The 25,714-nt window shown below is 33.2% G+C and overlaps 1 protein-coding gene and 1 pseudogene across 1 annotated transcript in view; both read left to right on the forward strand.

Moving 5' to 3' along the window:
* The window catches only part of METTL25 (methyltransferase like 25), a 177,497-nt gene that overhangs the window by 146,714 nt on the left and 5,069 nt on the right, over window positions 1–25,714 (forward strand). Inside the window, 2 exon segments of the mRNA XM_074270877.1 lie at window positions 1,506–1,579; window positions 12,612–12,705. Coding sequence (XP_074126978.1) covers window positions 1,506–1,579; window positions 12,612–12,705 — 168 coding nt within the window.
* Window positions 139–1,494, forward strand: LOC141544552 (large ribosomal subunit protein uL18 pseudogene; annotated as a pseudogene).

The raw sequence follows: 25,714 nt of genomic DNA on the forward strand, positions 1-25,714 counted from the left end.
TATCTTTGTATCAATCTAGCAGAATGGGGAATGGTTCTTATCCTTAAATATCTCTCACATAAGACTTTTTTTCAGAGAAATTTTCAGTGAGATTTCTTTTCCAATTTTTCTTTTCCAGTTTTGACTTCATTAGTTTTATTTATGCAAATTTTTAAAAGTTTCTTGTAACTAAAATTATCGATTTTGTTTTCTGAGTACTTCTCTAGCCCTTGTCTTTCCCCTCTTTATATTTCAATTTTTACTTAGATATATCTTTTTTATCAGAAATTTTTAAGCCCCTCATCTATGCCAAGGTGTCATTTGACAGGATGGGATTTGTTAAAGTTATAAAGAATAAGGCCTACTTCAAGAAGTATCAGGTGAATTCCCAGAAAAGAAGAGAAGGGGAAGTGGATTATTATGCATGAAAACATTTGGTAATCCCAATTAAAAACAAATATAATACCAAAATATAGAATGATAGTCTGAGTCACTAACAGAAATATCATCCGCCACATTGCTTATTCCCATAATGAAAAGAATATTATCTGTGCTGCTTCTGACCATGAGTTACCAAAGTATGATGTTAAGGTTGACCTGCTAAATTATGCTGCTCTTTATTGAACAGATCTGCTACTGGCCCTCAGGTTTCTCAACAAATATGGCATGGACAAAATCTGGGAAAACCAAGTGGTAGGGACTGGAAAGGAGTGCAATGTGGAAAGCATTGATGGTCAGCCTGGTGCTTTTAGATCCTTCCTACCTGGATGCAGGTCTTGCCAAAGACCTGCCACTGGAAACAAAGCTGTTAAGAGAACTGTGGATGGTGGTTTGTCTATTTCTCACAGTACTAAAAGCTCTGAATATGATTCAGAAAACTAGAAATTCAATGCTGAAGTACATCATAAACACATCGTAGGCCAAAATGTTGCAGATTGTATGCATTAGCTCTTGGAAGAAGATGAAGATGGTTATAAAAAACAATTCTCGCAGTACATAACAATAAAACTCATTATGGAGGCAATGTACAAGAAAGCTCATGCTGGCATACTGGGGACCCCAATATATATATATAAAAAAACTCAAAAGAAAATATGGAACTGCCCCCAAACTTCCCTTGCCCAGAAGAACTAAGTTGTTCAGAAGAAGGAAAGTTCGCTTAGAGCCTAGCAATGCACAGCTGATACTTTAAAACAGTGAAGATTTTCAGATTAACAATAAATGTATTGAATAATAATAACCAAAAAAAAGAGAGAGAGATTCTTGGAAGCCCTCTATTCCATTTTCTCCCTGTAACATTATACTCACTTTTACCAAATAGGCTTAAGTTAAATCTTTAATGCATGAATTCTTTGTTGTTCCTTCTATTTCACTGTTAGTCCTTTAATGGATTATTTGGGCAGGATTATACCTCTTAGATTCCAACATGCTGCCATCTTCCCATTATTTCCAAGTCTTTATCTTTTTTTCTAAAGTGTTTTTCCTTTTGTGTAAATATATATATGTTGGTTTTTTTTTTTTTTTAGCTGGCCACTGAATCTTTGTTTTATCGTGCTGTTCTTCAAGAGATTATTAAAGAATGTTATGGCATCGCTGAATGGTAAGAAGATTTTTTTAAAAAAAATTTTAATAGTTTTTATTTACCAGATATATGCATGGGTAATTTTACAACATTGACAATTGCCAAACCTTTTGTTCTAATTTTTCCCCTCCTTCTACCCACCGCCCAGGTGGCAGGTTGACCAATACATGTTAAATATGTTAAAGTATAAATTAAATACAATATATGTATATATGTCCAAACAGTTGTTTTGCTGTACAAAAAGAATCAGACTTTGAAATAGTGTACAATTAACCTGTGAAGGAAATCCAAAATGCAGGCAGACAAAAATAGAGGGATTAGGAATTCTATGTAGTGGTTCATAGTCATCTCCCAGAGTTCTTTCGCTGGGTGGAGCTGGTTCAGTTCATTACTGTTCTATTGGAACTGATTTGGTTCATCTCATTGTTGAAGATGGCCACATCCATCAGAATTGATCATCATATAGTATTGTTGTTGAATATACAACGATCTCTTGGTCCTGCTCATTTCACTCAGCATCAGTTCATGTAAGTCTCTCCAGGCCTTTCTGAAATCATCCTGTTGGTCATTTCTTACAGAGCAATAATATTCCATAATATTCATATACCACAATTTATCCAACCATTTTCCAATTGATGGGCATCCACTCAGTTTCCAGTTTCTGGCCACTACAAAGAGGGCTGCCATAAACATTCTTGCACATACAAGTCCCTTTCCCTTCTTTAAGATCTCTTTGGGATATAAGCCCAGTAGCAACACTGCTGGGTCAAAGGATATGCACAGTTTGATAATTTTTTGAGCATAGTTCCAAATTTCTCTCCAGAATGGCTGGATGTTGAATGGTAAGAAGATTTTAATCCAATTTCATTAAATTATAACTGCAAGAAGCAAATTATTATTAAAGTTCATGTGTGGTATCAAATTATTTTTTTAATCAGTGGATGAAGCTATATGTATAGTAAAGTTGTTCTATCAACTCTGCAGTATGTAGATATTCTCTTAATCCTATTCCTTAAATTCTTCATCACTAAAATGAGGACCATAATAATATCATCTTCCTGTACTGCAGTGATATTGCGAGGATAATAGGTTAAATGGGCTTCGAAATTTAAGAGAGGATTGTTATTGGATATTATATATTATTGTTATGTAATCCCCTTTTTTGTTTGCCTTGGATTTTTGTACCACTAAAATTAGAGAAGGAAAGGGGAATTAGTACTATCAATCCAACAGCTACTATTACTAGGAATATAATCTTCCTCCTTCAGTAGGAGTGTGAATAGTGCCAATTGTGACTGAGTAGGCAAAAGTCCCAGACTTGGAAGAAGTCCAGTCATTTGGATTCTTGTCTACCATTCACTTGCTGGGTATCATAACCCTATCTCTTTAAAAGAGAACAAGTATTGGAGGAGTATGTAACATAATAAATATGAAAGTAAAAATCACTGTGAACATAAATGTGATTACTGTTATTCTTATTCCCGGAAGTCATATATGTGCTTCAAGGACATATCTTTCATAAAGTCTTCTCTTTAATTAAGACCACTTTGACCAGATGGCTACCAGAAGAATAAAGCTGCTGGCTAGACATGACCACAGCACTCCATTATACAGCACTTAGAATCTCTGCCTTCTATGACTAGGCAGCAGAGTATTATTTCTCCTTCTCAAGCTGAGAGTTTGACTTTTTATTCTGTTACTCCATCTCTTTTCTTCTCTGTGGTCCACCCTAAATTCTCCCTTTTCTAAATTTACTTTTTTCTACCTAAAGAACATAATTCAATAGTTTATTTTACTATTCTTTTGTAATTACAAAACTGTATTAACAATTTTAACTTTTAATTGTATTTACCATGATTGTAAAACAGTATAATTGTGATTATAATATTCAGTCCAAGTGCAGAGAGCTTCATAATTGATATAGGTAATATGTAACATATCACCAGTGAATGAGCAGCAGAAAAATTTGTTATCAAGAATGTGTATGGTTTGAAAGCCATATGAAAGAAAATCTTCTAAACAGCTTTGTGACCAAAATCTGTCAGAAACAATTTATTAGCATTCAAGCATTTCTGCTTAGAGAGAGATTCTAAGGGATAGATTCCCTGTGAAAAACCAACAGTTCTCTGACCCATGCAATTTCCAATTTACATTTTATAGAAATTATAAACCAGAAACAGAATAAATTGTCAGCAAAGTAAAACAAAGAATAAAATAGAAACATAGGGCTTCAGATTGACAAAACAGAAAAGTAGTCATGTTAATGCCATTGCATCCTTGGAAAAAAAATGTTTTCCCCAAACTACTCCCCCTGAGACTGTCCCTATTCAGTCTGGTCTACAGTAAACAAGAGAGAGATATCTCACTTGTTTTGAGTAATAAAAAAAGGTTTCCCCACTCTTTAATTTTGTCATGATAAAAAGATATTTTCATTCTTAGCTTAGCTTTCATCAACTCTCTAATGAGGAATTAAAACCACTACTTGAAATTTAGTCTTTTCTTTAAGGATTGATGATTGAAAAGAGAACAGAGACTTTAGAGCTGGACATTGTTACATTAGTCTTAATTTTTTAGAAACTAAAAGCTGGCTCCCTAGTGTCAAATAGGGGAATTGTTTAGGCAACAAATAGGTCAATCTTGTGCAGGCTATGTCTGCAATTAAGCCTACCATTTCTCTCTTTATCATAATTGAAATTTAGCATCATTTTGTCTAGTAATTATCCAAATGAGGGCATTTATGTTTTAGATAAAAAAATAATCAATATGATAAATAAGGAATGTCATAGCTTATGAACACCCAACATTGGGGAAGAAAATTGTGCCTAATATGTAAGAAAAAAGTTTTTGCCTTTTCACTGATTTGAAGCAAAGGGCACCATCATTTTTAATGAATCCATTATAACCCAGCCATTGGAGAAATCTGAGTCATGTACAGTTTCTATAATCATGAGTTATTTAGCCGGATTTCTTATTTTTAGGTTACTGTATTAAAAAAAAATAAATTTAAAAGCCATATAAGAACTAGCTTGTAAAATGAAAACACAGAAACACAGTGAGGAAAATCAAGACTATTTTGAAATGAATAAATGTGCATTTAAATTGAAAAGTTGTTCAGACATAGTTTAGAGCTCACCATGTTAAGAGGTCCCCCATTTTCAGTGAATTAATTGACAATTTTTCTTCTACCTCTGACTTTTTAAGTGTACTTTTATAGTCTTAAAGATTTCATGTTGAGGAGTGCATAAAAAGACTACAAAATAATTGTTGTCATAAAATAGTTTGAGATAATAGAGAAACTGAATTTCTTTCCTTAAGTTACTGTGGTTTTCCATTTTCCTTGTATACACTGTTTCCCTGGTCTACCCTTCTCAAAATTCTCAGTCATTAGTATTATTTCTTAATTGCCATGTGTTCTTTTCTTTTTTAAATTGTGGTACCAAAAAAATTCTAGTTACTTGAGTCTCATATCATTCACAGACTTTTTGAAAATGCCTTTTTAAAGAACACGACTAACAAATGAAGATTTACAGAGCTTCATAAAAACTTGGAGGTAACCAATAGAAAACACCAAGATTGGTTGCTTTTCTTTTGTTCTGTCAGAACAGAGAAACAGACAAACAAAAAATCCCTTGGAAGAAGAGATGATGTTAAGTTCTGCTGGTTAGATTAGCCAACTAACCAGAGCTTCTCTAAGGAGTAGAGATGAACATGCACTGCAGACCACCTTCTGGAGTTCTGAGAGTTACGTTCAGCCATAAGTTCTGTTCTTTCACTTTCAGGTTGGCTGCAGTGATTTTACCTTTGTTGGTGTTCAATCATTTCAGTCATATCCATCTCTTTGTGACCCCATTTAGAGTTTTCTTGGCTAAGATACTGGAGTGATTTTTATTCCTTTCTCTAGTTCATTTTAAAGAAGAGAAACTGAGACAGACAGGATTCTGTTAGACCCATCCTACATACTACATCACACAATTACTAAGTTTTTGAGGCCAGATTTGAACTTGGAAAGATTAATCTTCCTGATTCTAAGCCCACTGCCACCTAGCTACCCTTATGATTTTGTTTAGGTTTATGTAATATATATACTTTAAAATTCTCCTGTGCTTACTCTCCATTTTCTCCTTGACTTTGTAATTTTCTTACAATTTTCTGAGTTATTTCCTATTCAATCAACCTTATGATTATCCTGTTTTTGATTGCCTTTCCCAGGGATCATGGTCAAATAGTAATAGAGCAGTCTTTACCCCATTACAGAAAGCTTTTACTCTCACTTCCCTTTCTGTAGGCATTCCATCAAAGAGCTGAAATGAAAGGTGTAGCAGTGCCCAATAGGTATTATTTTCAGTACTGTCAAAAATGATTAAGGCTGTCCTAAAAAGTACTCAGTTCCCCATCACTTTAGCTTTTCAAACAAATCTGAATGATAATTTTTCAGGAATATTATAAAACGCATGTTTCAGATATGCATATTCAGATTGAATAAAAGCAACTTATTTAAAATATTGTAGGAATCTTAAAGTAGCTATAACTGTTAACATTCCTGAGTGAAAGATTTAAGAATGTTTGTTTTGAGCAACCACAGAATGATAATATGTGGGATATCCTTCAATCCACATTCATATATACTCAAGAACTGAGAAATGATAACTTAAAATCTTCTGGATGTGGCAAAATGATCATGAAAACATCCAAAAGAAACTTAAGCAATTATTGATACATGTTGAGACTTGGGATATGATGGAGAGATGGTTAAAAGACAAAAGAAATTCAGTTTTGAATAGTATCTGCAATGTGTACTTTTAAAAATAACTTTCAGAACCTTCTTAGGCCAGATATTGTTTTGTCTCAGTTGGATATATCCCTAGAACTTTTCCCAGTACTAAGCACAGAATATATTCTCAATAAATGAATTGAATTGGATTAAAGCACCAGAAGTGCTTGTTTATCCAATCCTGAATAGCACCTTCCTCCATAATATTTCCAGTACATAGTCATCCATAAAGCTCTATGATAAACTAGCTCCCTAGGTCTTGCCTTTCAACTTTTGAAGAGCTTTATTTTTAGAATTGTTTTTGCCCAAATTGACTTCTCTATAATGAAAGATAATAGAACTCGTAAAGTGAACTCCATGCTTCTGAGCTTAAAGATTTAGAAAAAGAGAAAATTTAGGAAAATGTCATAATTGTGAAAATATTTTAAAAGAGATTATTAATGTGTGATCATTATAGTCAAATCATCTTGAATTCAATGGAAAAATTATCATAAAATTTAGCCTGAAATTGTTAATTCCTAATTACTCCCATCCAGTCTTCTTCCTGTTATTATAAGGTATTTGATAACATTTTTGTCTTTGCCCTCCTTTTCTTCTCTCTGTTATTTCTTAATTATTTCACTTGGTGCCTAATTCTTCAATTAACACCAAGAATCATGAACATTAGATCTAGAAGAGACTTTTAAAAATCATTTACTTCAACCCATAGAAATCTACATATTTCCCAAAAGTTGCATAGCTATTCATTAATTGTATCACTAACACCCTGCTGCACATTTCTACATGGACATTCCCTTAAACAATTCAAGCTCAAAATGTCCAAAATGAGATTTATTATTTTTGCCCCAAATCTGACTCTTCTTTAAACTTTTATATTTCTGTTGAAGGCACTTCCATCCTTCTATTTACTCAAATTTATGACCTCAAGGTCAATCTCTTTTTTTTTCTTCTACCCATTATATTCAGTCAACCAAGTCATAGAATTTCTAACCCCACATCATCTCAACTATCCATTCTATACCCTTCATAGGCCAACCAAGTTCAAAAACTCATTATCTCTTGCTGTATATATTGCTTTCACTCATCTACATTGTAGTCAAAATGACCTGTATACAATCCCCCCAATTGACATTCAGTTTTTCTCCAATTTTGCTTGTGTTTTATCCCTTCTCACTTTTGCCTCTTTGAATCCCATCTTCCTTCAAGGTTTATTTCAGACACTTGAAGGTCATGGTCTTAGTCATTAACACTCTCTCCCCTTCCCTTTTTAAATTAACTGGTATTTATATATCTATGTGTATGTTGTAAACAGCAAGAGGATATAAGCTACTTGAGAAGTAAAGGTGGTTTTGTTTTTATTTTGTACTACTTGCATCTAATGCAATGTCAAAACTCTAATAATTAATATTCATAATGAAAATCTGAAAATTTAAATTGTTTCCCTGCCTAAGAAGCTATTTCATACAAAACTAACACATGAAAAAATTAACATATCAAATGAAGTATAGTCTTTATAGGACTGGAAAAAAATGGATTTTATATTTCAAAGAAAAAAAAAAGATTATATGAGGAATGTGCTGTTGGATTTGACATTAAATCCATAGTTTATCAGGATAAATTCTACTGGAGTAGAGGATATAGGCAATGTTTCAAAATGCAAGAAAAAAACAATCAAAACTACTGAAGATTATTTTATTCCATTGGGAGAACCAACGGTCTTTATATTCTTTCAAGAAAATTTTAACAACATCATGATTGTAATCATTATAAATTAACTTCTTTTGGCTACATATTGATGTGGGCTAGATAATATACCACATCAACTTTCCTTGTATATAATTTTGATTATGTTGTTCTTCTGTTCAACACCCATCAATGATTCCCTAGTGCTTGCCAACTCTGTTTCTGTTTACTATTTCCTTCCTTCCGTCAAGGTTCTCTTCACTCTCACACCACTCTTCTTTTCTAGCCATATTTCACATTATTGCACCCATAGCATCTGCTGTAGTCAAATTTAAATATTCAGTGTCTCCAGTACATATTTATTTATTTCCCACCTTTATGTTTTTGCTCAGACTGTTAGTTCCCCTGGAAGTCACCCCAGCCCCAACTACACAGCCACCTATTGAAATCCTCCACCTCCTATAAAATCTTACTCAAATGTTGCCTTCTCCATGAAGCATTACGGATTTCTCTATTTAAAACTTGGATTTCCTTCCTCAGACCTTGCATACCCATCTGTTTATAACTCTCTTTCATCATTTTTTTATGGTTACTTATTAGGAACAGTTACCTTATAATTATTTATTAGGAAGTTTTTCTCATATTGAAACATTACCTTTCAGACATTTCTAACTTCAATTCCACAAAGAAGGAGACTATAACTTGATTGCCTCTCTTTCCCTTGGGATTGTGTTTTTTTTCTGTCCATAGTGGGGTCAGTTAAATTTTTTTCATCTATCTACAAATATAAAATATAAACCTGAAAAATAAGTCAGTCACACCTCAGTTTATAATTCGTGTGATTTTTTTGCAAGTAGTTAAGCTTACAGAACTCATTATTTTAAGAGCATATGTCTAGTTGATATTATTTAACTGGAAAAGACTTCCTAGTGAGGTGGAGATTCTGCTCTTATCTGTAAGTTTAATATTATGAAACAAAATTCCCAACTATTGATGACTATTGACAAGCTGAGAACCACACAGAAAAGAACCCTTGAAATCTTTCCATTTGGCAGCAAAATTCAATATCAGATCTCAAAGATGAGGATTAGAAAATTCTTATCCAGGCCTTTTCCTCTTACTGATTCTTATCAGTGGTTCTGATACTTAATGACCCTATCTATAGGGTTTTCTTGCTAACTGTCCTGGAGTGGTTCGCCATTTCCTTCTCCAAGTAATTTTACAGATGAGGGAACTGAGGTAAACAGAGTTAAATGACTTGCACAGATGATGTAGTGGATAAAAAGTGGGAACTAATGTCAAGAAGACCTGAATTCAATTGTGGCCTCAGATACTGTGTGATACTGGACAAGTCACTTAGCCTCATTTGCTTTAACCCAAGAGAGAAGGAAATGGAAAAACACTCTAATATCTTTGCCAAGAAAACTCCATGGACATTATAGTCCATATGGTCTTGAAGAGTCAGACACAACTTAACAACAACAATAATATTAAAGCCAAAAATATAGTGTAGGAATAGAACATATGTTTTGTATATATAAGGTCTTTGGTTCTATCTCCAGAACTCTATTCATTTTTTGGCAACTAGGCGATGCAGTGGATGGAGTGCCAGACTTGGAGTAAGGAAGATTTGTTTTCCTTGGTTCAAATCTATGTGACTTTAGGCACATGATTTATTCCTTTTTGCCTCAGTTTCTTCATCTATAAAATGAATTGGAGAAGGATATGGCAAACCACTCCAGAATCTTTGTTAAGAAAAATCACAAAGGAGATCATAAAGAATTAAATACAAAAAACTGAACATAAGACCTTGTTCTATTATGCTTCTTGCCATAACAATTTCTATAAGTAGGATTATTGAATGAATTGCTAGGTTTTTAATTCATTGTGACAGTCTTCTGGATAATATCAGGCTACTTAGATGAAGACCTATAAGATAACATTCTATAATGTTAAATGTGAGTTGAAGAAGTGGGCTACAAGTAAGATAGATAAGGAATAAGAGAAAAGAGGAGAGAACAGAAAAGAGGAACAGAGAGAAGAAAAGGAAGGAAAGGGAAAATGTTGCTCATCAGATCTGGAGATGCAATGAAATTAGGAAGGGTAGGGAATTTTTGCATGAAATAACAGAATCAAAATGCTAAAAGCTTTCATTCAATTGGCATGGTGCTCTGAAGCTAACAAAATAAATTTAATAGGAAAAAATGGAAAATTCCATACTTGGATCTTTTAAAACATCATCTGCATAAGTACAGAATGGAGATGTGATTATAATGCTGATCATATGAAAAAGGACTGGGAGGGGGAGGTTAAAGTATGCAAGGAAAAAACTAATTTTACCTTAAAGAGTATGCAAAGAAGGAGTAATACAGTTCTACTGGGCCTTCAGATCATATCTGAAATATTGTCTGCTCCTAGACTCACCATTTTAGGAAGGACTATAGGTATCTGGCATGCAATTAAAGGAGAAGAAAAATAAAACCACATCATATAAGGAACTTTGAAGGAATTAGAAATATTTAACCTAGAGAAGAGAAGGTATCATGATAACTATCTTTAAATAATTTGAGTTATCATGTTCAAGGGCAGTTAGACTTGCTCTAGGAAAAACTCTAATCAATAGGAGGCAAAGTTTCAACATAAGAAAGTAGTGAGATTCTCATCACTAGAACTGTTCAAAAAAGAGATAAAACAACCAGAGGATTGATAAATTTAGTTACATCAATTGAGTTTTTGCTCAATTTCTTAGTAGATGACTTCTGAGATATCTTCTTAGAATTATATATTTAGATTTAGAAAGGACATAAGATATATAATCTACCCCGCTCCCCTCATTTGAGAGGTATGGCAATTAAAGCCCCAAATCACAAGCATAGTGGGTAGCAGAGCCAGAATTTAAACTTGGTTCCTCTAACTCCAAATTCATTCCTCTTCCAAAATTCAGTAGTTCTTTGATTTGATCATGTGTTATTTACTAGTCACTATAGGGGAATAAGAAACCCAAGACTGAGCCCTTAATCTCTTGAAGTTTTAATTGAAGAATTACAAAGGGTAAAAAAGATAATTCACAGTGCAAGACAATCAGAGAAAAAGATCACTATGATCAGGGAATATGTTCTAGAGCCCAGCTTCTTAAACTGGTTCATGACCCCATATCATAACTGAATGTGGGGGTCATGAAATTATGATTTACTGTCACTAAATGTCTGATTTGATGCTTACTTTATATATCTGTATACCAGAATCCTGTAAAAATTGAGGCAAAAATGGCCTCAATTAAAAAGCTCTATTTTAAAGGCAATATGCCATGATCTCCCAAGAATTTAGCTATACAGAGCAGATAGGAGGACAAGAATATAGTATATGCAAGTGATGTCTCACACATCAATATAGTCACAAAGTTTAGAAAGGGCTAGTGAATCCCAAATTCTAAAAGACCTTGAACTAACAGGATAAACACCATACTCTGCCCAGAACACTGAAAAAAGAGGAAAAATACTGTAATTATTATATGTTAGGAAGAATAACTTGTCACCTACTTTTTCAACTCGCACTTAATGTTGTAGAGTGTTATCATGTAGACCTTCATGTAGGTTTAACTGATACAGATATGTAAAAGAGATAAGAAAAAGAATAGGCCAGAGGCATCATGGTCAGTTAGGAAAAAAGCCAGACTTGAGATGATAAAAGCATCCTTCTTAGGATGGACTTCTTAGGAGTGGAAGTGGGATTAGAAGGAAGTGAGCAAGAGAGAGAACAAAGGAATAATTGGTAAGACTTAGTGATTAAATATGAGTAGTAATATACAGTACAATTTCAAATCCAATTAAGCTTTTGGTGGGTTATGATAGTGATCTGAGCTTCTATCTCTATATTTATTTCATATTTCTGAAACTGTATCCCAAATTATAGGGGGTTACATTCTGGAATTGTATAATTTGAATAAGGAAACTTAATTCTTCAATTTCCAATAACCAAACACACATGCACAAACACTGATCTTCAGGGCAAATATAATTATCAATAAGTCCAAACTCTGCATATTGGACTTGATCAATTGCAGGCATTGAAAATGTCCTTTCCATATGTATTGAAATCTTGCCACTATTTGCAGGTGTTGCAATGAAGTGGGTACTGTGAGAATGAACCAGTAAATTACAAGAAAATATCAGATTTTTTTTAGAATAAACTATTTAGGGGCAGCTAGGTGGCGCAGTGGATAGAGCACCAGCTCTGAATTCAGGAGGACCCGAGTTCAAATCTGGTCTCAGACATTTAACACTTCCTAGCTGTGTGACTCTGGGCAAGTCACTTAACCCCAGCCTCAGAGAAAAAAAAAAAAAGAACATAGAATAAACTATTTGAAATAAATGGTTTTGTCTCATGTTACTTTATCTTCCAATGTAGTATTTTTAAACATATTTTTCAAATTTAAAGCAAAACAAACTTTAAAATAATTTGTAACAATTTTTAAAAAGCCAAATGGAGACTATGCTTTTATCTAATAAATGCTCAATAAATGTTTTTGATTGAATATTAAATATGTATATATTATACTGTGAGAAAAGTATGAGATAATTCAATTTTATCTTTCAGTGATAAACATGTTGGTAAAGTTTATTCGAAGTCTACTTCCTTTTTGGATTATGTCAAAAAATCTCTGAAGAAGCTTGAATTAGATGACTCTAAGGTTGGTATCCAATTACCCAATGTTTTACTGAATTATAAGACATTGAATGAAGTGAAGTGTCATATAATACTTTGCTTATATTTTCCACTCATGGTCTTACTGAGAAATATTAAGTTGTGAAAAGAACAAACCATCATCTCTCCTATCAAAAACAGTGCACTATCCTGTGAACATTCAGAGGATTCACCATTTATATTTTGTATTTACATAGCTAAAAAGAAAATAAGTCTGATATAAAAAAATACAACACGTTTTGTGAATTAAAATTGACATGGCTGATGTAGACTGATTGATGATAGGCATCAAATATTGTGTTTCAGTCATGTGAAAAATTCACCATGGTTATTCTCTTTGGCAAAAGGTATGTTTATTTAGAGGAATAAGTTATAAATTCATACTTGGAATGGTAAATATGAAAAAGAGTGGGAGAGCAAATAAAAATAAGATAAGTTCCTCAGTGGAACTCAAAATTATCCAGCCTTATCTGGAAAGTTAAAATCTGAAAAGGACTTAGCACCCTAAAAAAGTTAGCTATAAGGAGGAGAATTAGAGTCAGGAGATACACCCCAAAGCAAGCATGGGGTTAGGAGATACCACATGGCATGAGAAGAGGTAAAGGGAAAGGCACCATGAGGCAGAGTGCTGTGGAAGGCTGATTCGCAGGAGGGCAACATCAAAGCCAGGGACCATAAGCTGTTTTATAGGGAAAATTTAGCCTTGACTGAGATGGCATAATGAATTTCTGACTGGATTATCTTCACAGAGGGTGGGATTATTTCTGATCTCTATTATCAGAACCATCTTCCTGCCTGCCCTAGGAAATAATTTTTATCAGTGTTTCAGTTTCTCTCTGCCAACCATAACCACCATTCAGGACCTCATCAAAAATGAGACTTGGAAGCAAATTAAATAGGAATTGATTTAACTTAGAAATCTTTTTATTTTAAATATACAGAAATTAATTATTTTGTTTTTGCATATTTTACTAATTTAAGAGCTAAATTTATTCTATCTTAAAAACAAATTAATAAATTAATTACTTTGTTAATTTGCCTTTGAATGAGAGTACCTTGGAAATATAAACTAGATGAAACATTGAAAATAATAATTGAGACTTTTGTGTCAGCTAAAAAAAAAAAAGTTGTTAAATGGAATTACTTATTCTAGCATAGGAAAGGCAATACTTTTCCATTTACGAGATATATATTCTGTATATAAAATGTTTGAAACATCATAATAATTTAAAAGGTATATAAACTAAATTGTGGTTGTGGGAAGTGATTCTTGCTTAGGCCTAGGTTGGGAGAAATCTCTATTGAGATCCCTACCAACTCTGAGACTTAACTGATTCTTTTTTTTTTTTTTTTTTTTTTTTTTTGTTTATTTAATTTTTATTTTATTTTATAATTATAACTTTTTTTTTTGACAGTACATATGCATGGGTAATTTTTTGCAACATTATCCCTTGCACTTACTTCTGTTCAGATTTTTTCCCTTCCTTCCCCACCCCCTCCCCCAGATGGCAGGCAGTCTTATACATGTTAAATATGTTACAATATATTCTAGATACAATATATGTGTGTAGAACCGAATTTCTTGTTGCACAGGAAGAATTGGATTCAGAAGGTAAAAATGACAGTTTACACTCATTTCCCAGTGTTCCTTTTCTGGATGTAGCTGATTCTGTCCATCATTAATCAATTGGAATTGGATTAGCTCTTCTCTATGTTGAAGAAATCCACTTCCATCAGAATACATCCTCATACAGTATCATTGTTGAAGTGTATAATGATCTTCTGGTTCTGCTCGTTTCACTTAGCATCAGTTGATGTAAGTCTCTGCAAGCCTCTCTGTATTTCTCCTGATGGTCATTTCTTACAGAACAATAATATTCCATAACATTCATATACCATAGTTTACCCAACCATTCTCCAATTGATGGACATCCATTCATCTTCCAGCTTCTAGCCACTATGAAAAGGGCTGCCACAAACATTTTGGCACATACAGGTCCCTTTCCCTTCTTTAGTATTTCCTTGGGATATAAGCTCAGTAGTGGCACTGCTGGATCAAAGGGTATGCACATTTTGATAACTTTTTGGGCATAATTCCAGATTGCTCTCCAGAATGGTTGGATTCTTTCACAACTCCACCAACAATGCATCAGTGTCCCAGTTTTCCCACAGCCCCTCCAACATTCATCGTTATTTGTTCCTGTCATCTTAGCCAATCTGACAGGTGTGTAATGATATCTCAGAGTTGTCTTAATTTGCATTTCTCTGATCAATAGTGATTTGGAACACTCTTTCATATGAGCGGAAATAGTTTTAATTTCATCATCTGAAAATTGTCTGTTCATATCCTTTGACCATTTATCAATTGGAGAATAGCTTGATTTCTTACAAATTAAAGTCAATTCTCTGTATATTTTGGAGATGAGGCCTTTATCAGAACCTTTAACTGTAAAAATGTTTTCCCAATTTGTTACTTCCCTTCTAATCTTGTTTGCATTAGTTTTGTTTGTGCAGAAACTTTTTAATTTGGTGTAATCAAAATTTTCTATTTTGTGATCAATAATGGTCTCTAGCTCTCCCTTGGACACAAACTCCTTCCTCCTCCACAAGTCTGAGAGGTAAACCATCCCATGTTCCTCCAATTTATTTATGATTTCATTCTTTATGCCTAAATCTTGGACCCATTTTGATCTAATCTTAGTATGTGGTGTTAAATGTGGGTCCATGCCTAGTTTCTGCCATACTAATTTCCAGTTTTCCCAGCAGTTTTTGTCAAATAATGAATTCTTATCCCAAAAGTTGGGATCTTTGGGTTTGTCAAAGATTAGATTGCTATTTTTATTCACTATCTTGCCCTGTGAACCTAACCTATGCCACTGATCAACTAGTCTATTTCTTAGCCAATACCAAATGGTTTTGGTGACTATTGCTTTATAATACAGTTCTAGATCAGGTACAGCTAGACCACCTTCACTTAATTTTTTTTTCATTACTTCCCTTGAAATTCTCAAGCTTTTGTTGTTCCATATGAATTCTGTTGTTATTTTTTCTAAGTTATTAAAATAGTTTCTTGGGAATCTGATTGGTATAGCACTAAATAAATAGATTAGTTTGGGGAGTATTGTCATCTTAATTATATTTGCTCGGCTTATCCAAGAGCACTGAATGTCTTTCCAATTATTTAAATCTGACTTTATTTTTGTGGCAAGTGTTTTGTAATTTTGCTCATATAATTCCTGACTCTCCTATGGTATATATATTCCCAAATATTTTATACTATCGACCGTTATTTTGAATGGAATTTCTCTTTGTATCTCTTGTTGTTGGATTGTGTTAGAAATGTATAAAAATGCTGAGGATTTATGTGGATTTATTTTGTATCCTGCAACTTTGCTAAAATTCTGAATTATTTCTAATAGTTTTTTAGCAGAGTCTTTGGGGTTCTCTAAGTATATCATCATGTCATCGACTTAACTGATTCTAAAAATCAGAGAAAAATCTTCAAGGAAAAAAAGATTTTTAAGAATTGTTGCATCAATAAGAAGTTAAGAAATAATAGAGCCATAACAGAATGGAATGATGTTTTTAATTCTTGAGCTATGTTTCAAAAAATCCACTGAAATCAAAGTAGAAATTTATGTAAAATATATTTGGCAAAACCTTTACTTGGAAGTAACGTATTTTTATAATAAATATTTAGTGTCTAATTGGCACTGATCATATCTCATTGACCTCCAAAAATGTTTCTTATGTCTCTTTATAAAACAGTGTAGTTAATTTTCAATTCAATTTGATAAATATGTATTAAGCACTTAAATTGTGATGGGAACTTGCTAAGTATTAGGGTTACAAATAATAAAAAGAAAGATAATCCCTGCCCTCAACAAACTTAGAGTCATTTAAGGAAGACAACACAAAAGGGATCTGAAAAGTGGGGTGAGGCAAGACTTAGTGTATCTGACTGAGGGAACTAGATGTTTCATGGAATCAAAAACCGAGAAAGCTGCTGATGGAAAATGAAGTTGCCCCCAAATTTTGGTAATCTTCTACTAAAGTTTAAAAGATGGAAAGAATCTATAGGCCAATTAGTTCAGCATTTAATCCAATAAAAGAATATAATCTTCAGCAAACCTGATAGGCAGCCTGATGTGCTCTTTTTTTATCATTTCATTGATGGGAAGGGAGCTGACCAGGCAGTTCTTTCTCTATATAACAAATAATTCATTGCATGAATGGAATTTAGCAATCAAGTGAATCCTACACTGAATTATTTATGCTAATAATCACTCCCTAGCATGTGTGATTTTAGTTCACTGGGGAGAATGCTAGATTGAGTCTAAGATTTGGGTTCAAATTCTTTGCTAATAAGTACTTGTATGACATTGGGCAAGTCACTTAAACTCTGGGCCTCATTTTTCATCTATAAAATATGGGGACTAGAATAGAATCAAGACAACAAACAAAGGCTAGGGGGCAACTTGTTTTTACATGACTTGAGAGAATAAATACATAATACTTATTTAAAATTTCAATAAACCTAAATGAAATTGCATTTAAAAATACAAAAATTATTTGTAAAGGATCACATAAAAACTAAAGTGAGCTGGATTTGGTCCTTATGAGCTATAGTTCATTGACCTCCTAGTATAAATGTTCTATTAATTCTAGATTCTAATAAGCATAAATAAAAATTTTCATATATCACAAGAAGTACTCAAGTGCATACATTAATTGCATTCCCTCAAATATTTTCGCCTCTGTTTAATGAGGCTAAATTTACAAGTTTAGAAGGGCAGAAATATTTTGCATAATACATTGAGTATAATAGTAAGGAAAAGTGAAAAAGTTAAGCAAGATTAAGGGTTAAGTACTAAAGAATAATTTCATGAAAATGTATACTGCCATATTAGGAAAATGATATATCTTCTGAATCTTTGACTGACTTTGCTAGTAGTTCTATTTTATTTCTCTAGAGCAGAATTTTCTTAACGAGGGGTTCATGAATTTGCTTTTGTTTTTTCATAATTTGATAATTTCTTTTGTTTTTTTCCTGTATAATCTTATGTATTTCATTTTAGGCATTTAAAAGCATTGTCCTAAGAATGGGTCCATTGACTTCACAAGGCTATCGAAAAGGTCTGACCCCCAACATTTAAGAACTTCTACTGCAGGGGGGAAAGGGTTACAGTAAAGGAAAATAAAGGGAGATAGAAAAATCATGGACAAAAAGATGGACATAAAATGTAAATATTGAAAAGTCAGTAAGTAAAGTGAAAGGAAATAAACACGTACAGAAAGAGAATAGGGGAAAAAAAGAAGCAAAGACTCTTAAGTAAATGTCAGGAATACCTAGAATATTAAAATAGAACTCAACTTCATTTAATATCCATTTTATATTTCCTGATCCTTGTTATTACAATGTAGAATGTTTTAACCACAAGCAACTAAAAATAAATTCTACTGTCTAGTTTAATACATAAACAAAATCACATCATTGCTCACTTGAGTTTCTAATCATTGAAGAAGACAACATGCCTTCAGAAGCCTTTTGATTAAGTTGGTGTTAGAGCTTCCTAATATTTACAAGTTATTCCATTTATACAAATCAATCTGTGTTGAACAAATATATATCAATGTGTCTCTAATCTTGCAGTGAACATCTGTTAACATTCAAAATTATGTAAACAAGGGAAGTGTCTCAAAAATCTTCTAACATGCTTCTGGACAGGTTTTTTTACCCTGAAATATTACTTGAAGACGTGTCAAGTAAAACAGGCAAATCATCATTCCGAGTAGGTCTATCTGCATGTGCTGAATTTATGTTTGACTAATATCCAACCTCAAAAAAGAGTCCAAGGTGACAAGTCCCAAAGTCATTTATGAAAGACAACCTTGGGCCTTCTCACTTAGATAGAGCATTTATCATTCTAGAAGTTCCATTTGGAAGAGAGGCAAAGGGACTGCCAACATTTTCATCATAAATTCCATTTTTTTTAAATAGAAGTCTAAAATATTGCTAGTTAAAGTGATCTCCCTAATAATTTATGAATATAAAATTCTGGAAAAATATATCTTAATGTATTTTTAGGAACCTAGGGAACTTGATATTAAAAATGGTCCCTATTTAGTGAATTCTTTCATTTTTGTATCTTCTAAATGAATTCGCTGCTTTTCAGAAATTGAATGCTGTTATAGATTCTTAAAGTTGTATTTTGGACTCTGGAGGAAAAGTGACATCTGACTATATATATTTCAGGATACCAACTATACCATAGTGATATGTTCACAAATAACCTTTTTGTATGAAATGACCTCATAATAAAAGTTCTTTTTAGTGTCATTCTGATAAAGGTGTTCCTTCTTGTAATAAATTTGTAAGACTGGCCAATGTGTAACTATAATCACAAAGTCCTTATATTCCTGGCTTATATTATCAGTAGTAGTTAGATATATAACTAAATTAACTACTTCTCCTCAAGCTTTTTTTTTCTAAGAATCTCTTTCTTCTTTCTGAGGAAAAGTCCAAATAACTCTATACTTTTCTTGTTCCTGAATCAATGACTTTTGTTTTTCAAAATATTTATTAAATCTCAGATCTCATTCTATCTTATTCTCTCTTTCCTTCTTTTTATACACCCTTTCTCTTTTCTCTCTCTCTCTCTGTCTCTCCCCCTCATTTGACTCTCTCTCTTTCCCTCTGTATGTCTTTCTCTTTTCCCTATCTCTCTCCGTCCTTCCCTAATGAGTCTTTAAATTTATCTTTTTTGGGAAGAGGTGGCATCAGTAAGGGTTAGAATATTGAATAAAATAGGATGGGATAGGATAGGATAGGATAGGATAGGATAGGATAGGATAGGAAGAAGGAATTTTAGTAGACAATTAACATAGGATCTTAGAGTTGAAAGATACCTGAGAATCTGTCTAGTCCAACTTGTACTACTTCTCTGCTAAACAATACTTTAATGCTCTTATTTTCATTAATTAAATCATTACTTTTTTAATTACATAGTTCTTCTTCATTATCTTCTTTTATTTCTGATACAAGTTATTTCTAGGCACCTACAGGTTCTTTCATTTAGAATCATTGGGATGGCTGTCCCCAAGAATCTGCCTTAAAATATAAGTTGTTTTCTCTCCCTGATAGTATCAATTTCATTGTAGGTGGGAATTCTCTATCTCAGAAAGTTGAAACCTTGTAAGAGCACAGATTTCTTGGGTGGTCATAGGTGGTTTGAGAGCTACAAACCAGGCATCAAGATCTCAAATAATCTCAAATCAAGATCTCAAAACCTCAATTTCTGCGATATAATCAGAAAAAAATTAATTGAGATATATACATATGCATATGATATATGTGTGTATATACATATCTATATTATACAATGTATATATGTATGTAATATATAGGTGAAATTTATACATACATATATATAAATATATGTGCATTTATTTATACACACAAATTTATATCAAATTGGATTCTAGATTCTATATCTGATTGTGTTAATCCACAATCTTTCTCTGAAATCTGATTTCTTTTTCTTCTGTCACAACTTCATTTTGTTCTCTGTCATTCCATTTTTCAAGCTTATTATATTACTAAATGTTACACTGAAGTCAAAAGACTTGAACTCAAATCCTGCCTCAGGTACTAAACTAGTTGTGTGACCCTGAACAAATTACTTAACCTCTCATGTCATGCAATTAATTCTAAAGCTCTTATGAGGGAACTTGAGAGACTTTTTCTGACCACCATGTGGGTATACTTGTCATGTGGAAGTTCTGCATAAAATAATCTTTTTGGCAAGCATACATTTGGCATTCAAAGTAATATGGCCAGGCCACTGGAATTGTGTTTTCTGCAGTAGAGTTTGAATGCTTGGCAGTTAAGTTGAAGGAAAGAACTTCAGTGTCTATATCTTATCCTATCAAATGATTTTCAGAAGCTCAGACAATTCAAATGCAAGCAGTTCAGTTTCCTGGCATGACACTGGTACACTATCCAGGTTTCACAGGTATACAACAATGAGACCAGCATCACAGCTTTGTAGACCTTCAGTTTGATAGTCAGTTTAATTTTTCTATTCTTCCATACTTTCATTCAGAGCTTCCCAAACACTGATCTAACTCTGGCAATGCATGTGGCAATCTCACAGGACTGCCCAGCATGTGTGCCCCCATCAGAGATGGTGCTGTGCTTTATGAGCATAATGGAATTAAAGTAGCTCAGAAGAAACATGAGATGTGCAAAGCTAGAGAAGCCATCCCAAAGGACTATTTGTGCCCAACCTGTACAAAGCATCCTGAGCTCATATTTTTCTGATCATCCACAGTAGGACACACTGACTTGACTCTAACAGAGTGATGTTATTTTGGACCATCCACTTACCCCTGTGTTAAAATTTACTTATCTATAAAACAGATATAAATAATTATACCTTCCTCCCAGGGTAGTTGTAAGAATACAATAATATTTATAAGGCCCTTTATATACATTTACATACTATATAAGTGCTAGCTAATATTATTTTTAAGTTATTTTTATTATTTTTTCTGTCCATGTACTCTGTGAGTTAGGTATAACAATTGACCTTATTATATCTGATGTATGATACTGTGTTTTGATACTTAGATACCACTTAATTTTTTTTTTAATTTATCACACATATCTTTTAAGCTAGAACATGAATTCTTCACAATATAGAGCTATAGGTCAACTTGAAAGATACTTAGAGTTACAATGGATTTCATTTTTAGTTCTGGTCTTTTCCTCTGACCTTATCTGATGATGTATATGTCACTTAACCTCTATAAGACTTAATTTCTTAATCTATAGAGTGCCAATAATACTACTAACATAATTTACTTGCTGGTCTTACATAAAAAGTGATTTGCAAATATTAAAGCCTCAAGAAAATTTGAGCTATTATCATTATTTTTCCTCAGATCCAGGAGTAGTTCTTCCTTCAGCCCAGATTCATTCACATTTTCTGATTCTCTACAATTTTGCTCCACATTGTAATGTGGATCCTGTCCAAGGGTCTACTTTGTCTTTTTCAAAACCTTTATAAATTTCATGATTTGCAGTGTGGTGTGGTAGGTAGTAGAGAGATGACTTTAAGTTGGGAAATCTGGCCTCAAGTCTTTCCTGTTATCCATACTGGCTGTATGAATCTGGGCAATTAGTTTAATCTCTCAGAGATATAGGCATTACTCTAGGGTTATAAATTGCAATTAATGTTACTCTTTTTTGAAAAAAGACATTTTCTTCCTCATCTTTCCACAAGTCTAGTCTCTATCTCTTAACATTTTCTAAGTACCTATGAAGTTCCCAGAATATCTATTTAACAAGGTAAAGCACAAAATAATGCTAATAATAATAATGATGATAGATTAATAATACATATAGCATTTTATTATGCTTTTTTTTCAAGATCCTTTCCTATTTGACATATTATATGACAGAAAAATTCTGAAATAGTTAGGATAGGTGTTATTCCCATTATGTTGATAGAGACATAAATAAATAAATTCAGCGTTTTATTTTTTTTTGAAAATATTTTTCTGAGAAAGGTTCATCACACATTGCCAAATATGTCCATAATATATAGACAAGAATCTTAGAAATCTTTGCTCTAAACCAATATATAATGATTGATGCCTATGAATATTATTCGTCAGTCATTAAACACCACATTTATTCTTTGACAGTACACCCAGTAGCAAATTTTGGATAAAGACAACATGGTTCCATTATGCTTTTGTACTAGACTTTTAGAACTGTTATAAAATCTTGGAATTAGAAATGACCCAAGAAGTCATCCTGGCCAACCATCCCAATAAAGAATCACTCTGTAAATTTGGTTGAAACTAATCCTAATATCCCATGGCTTTTGCCTCTCTCAGTTATAATCATTTTACCCCTTTTTATCAAATCATTTGTGTACTTTTCTTTCCTCCAGTTAAATTGTAATATTTTTAGAGCAAGACCTATCTTTAATTTTTTCTCTGATAAGTTGATAGCCTGATTTTACACTGACAGCTAACTCAGGAGTGATATAAATAACAAATCTTAAAATGTAATGTATTACATGGTTTATTATTTGTTGCTTGCCTTGCCATTCCTTCCTTAATGAAAATATATGTGATATGTAGGCATTAGGCTTCTTTGTCATTTACAAATCTTTGGCTCCTCTCATTCCTTTTCCTGATTTGTATTTTTCAATATGTCTCTGATCATCTTTCCAATTTTTCACTGAAGTGACTAATTATCAAAGTATAAGTACATTGAATATAGAGGGTCTTATCAAAGTCTTTATAGATCTTCTCTGCCTCTCTACAATAGATATTGGTTCATGAGCTGCAGTTATTGTCAAAGTAGCATTTTTTTTGCAAACATTTATAAGTATTTCTATGCCTAAATGTCCCATAAAGTTTTTCTTCTAGGTTTTATGCACATAATTAAATTCAGCCCTGCTAAATCCTTTATTTGCCTCTCCAAAGAGAACCTCAGAGCCATCCTGCTTTCTTCTGGTTTCATTTATAACAAGAATATCAAGATTAATGTGACTTAGTTTCCCTATGTGGCAACCATTTGTCATTTGGACAAAGATTGCATATTTAGAGTTCTAATATCAAAGATAATGCTTATGGGATGGAAAAAGACTGCCCTTCATGTTTTAGTCTTTTAAAGAACTCCCCATGAAAAAATTGTACTAATGCAGGCAGTAATATTTTCAGGAATGTAGTCTTAGTTGATTTCCTGAGGCACTTAAAGGTTAAGTAAGTTGCCAGTTTGTAAAAGGCAGAATTTGTTTCCAAGGCCCCCTGCTTCCAATACCAACTTCCTATCCACTACACAGTGGTGCCATATGTTTATAAAACATAAAAAAGTATAATTGTTAAGGCAGCTAGGTGGTGCAATGGATAGAACACCAGCCCTGAAGTCAGCATGACCTAAGTTCAAATCTGCTCTCCTACACTTAACACTTCCTAGCTGTGTGACCCTGGGCGAGTCACTTAACCCCAATTGCCTCAGCAAAAAACTGTATAATTGTTAGTACCATTCCTTCATTACCATCACTAAGTCCCCATTACTATAGAAAATGGCAAGGGGCAGCACAGGATAGAGGTTCACTTTGTGCTTTTGTTTACATTTGTTGTTCTTTACCCTTACAAATGTATCCTTAACCATCTAGATTCTAATAATATCTAAGGTATTGTGTCCCCAAAGTTCAGAAAATTAATACTAAACAGAATTAAATTAAGCAATCAAAATCTTGCATCAAATATGATTTTTGGAAATACATTACCTTTTTAAATGACAATTACATAAAAGTTAGATTTTTTTTCCTTTAAAGAACAGAATAATAATCCTCTATTATCTTCTCCAAGGAGAATAAATACTTTGCATATCAAAATTTTCTTCTCATCTCTCAGCTAACTACATTGTTTATAGATATCATCATGGCAATCAGTAGTCTTAGGAAATAGGATAATGTTACGATAATGTCATGGAAGGAATAAATAAAAAGAGAAAAACAGGTTATGATTTTTTTTTCTCATTCAGGAGAAGAAAAATGAAAGCCCCTTAAGTCAACTCATTTTAATCAGTACAGTACTTTCAACAATAAAAAAAGAAAAACACATTTAATTCCATAAAAATAACATTAACTTTAAGCCATTATTCTTTGAATAATCCACTTTTGTTCATTTTTCTGCTCATAGAATGTGAGGATTGTTTCAAAATGTTTCCTCTTTTCTCAAGCTTCTTATCCTACCCCCAACCCTACCATACTTATAAGTTCTTTCTTAACTGAACAAATGAATGTCATCTTATGATAGGCAATTTTTTCCCTTCTCTTTCAGTCTTCAAAACTCATTATCACCATTTATTCTCCCCTTGCCTTCTGCATCAGGAGATGTCTCTGCCTCTTTTAGGACTCATCCTTCTCACTCTGTCTTTCATCTCATCTCTTCACACCTCTTCCATATCCCTCCTCAATAATTATCCCCTTCCTTTGTCATGTATTTTTAATCTCACTTTCTCTCCATGCCCTTCCCCCAATGCCTACACACTAGCTCAGGAAACCTTCAATCCTAATTTTCTAAAATCCTCTTCCTTGACCCTGTTCTCATCTACCAATCATTACATCCTTAATGCTCACCTGCATTCCTAAACTTTTAAAAATATTTTCCCCAAGATAATGCCTCTTTATTCTTCACCATCTATGCTTCTTTATAATCTAGTTTGTTTTTTTTCTCACTGCTCTATTCAAAGTGTTTTCTGAAAAATGGCAGCTGACTTTATGATTGACAGATCCTATGGTCCTTTCTCAAACTAGTGGCCATCCCTTCCTATCTACTCTACTTTGTGAGGCTCTACATTTCCCTGGTTTTCTTATTTCTCTTCCCTATCCATTGACAGTTCTCATTTACACATTTATTATTTCAAATATTTTCTCTGTACAGAGAATTCTATACTAACTTCACTTCTCTGCCTTTGTCTTTCTGTGTGTGTCTCTACATTCCCGCTCTCTCTTCCCTCCCACCGCCTTTAAACTTCCTGAGCCTTAGTTTCCCCTTATGTAAAAAGAGAGAGACTGGATGGTCTCCAATGTTCTATTCAGTTCTAGTTCTCTGTCTTATGGTCAGATAATGAGATCACTTTGATAGCTGAGTGAAAAGGAACTAGTGGTGAGACCTGGCAGGGAGGCTATCCAACAGAATATTACAGTAGTCCAGATGTCAGGAGATTAGGGCCTGCATAAAAACAATGTCAATGTCAGAAGCTTTAAGAACATACAGAAGATGTGTGATTGCAGGCAGTTTCAGCAGGACTTGACAACATAAAGGATATGGAGAATGAGAGAAAATAAGGAGCATAAGATGACCCCTTGGTTGTCAGCTTGGATGAATGAAGGAATACTAATGCCCTCAATAGTAAAAAGGAAATTAAAAATAGGGGAGGGTATGCTGGACATGCTGAGTTTAAG

Source organism: Sminthopsis crassicaudata, chromosome 5 (genome assembly GCF_048593235.1).
Source record: "Sminthopsis crassicaudata isolate SCR6 chromosome 5, ASM4859323v1, whole genome shotgun sequence".
NCBI classification, from domain to species: Eukaryota; Metazoa; Chordata; class Mammalia; order Dasyuromorphia; family Dasyuridae; genus Sminthopsis; species Sminthopsis crassicaudata.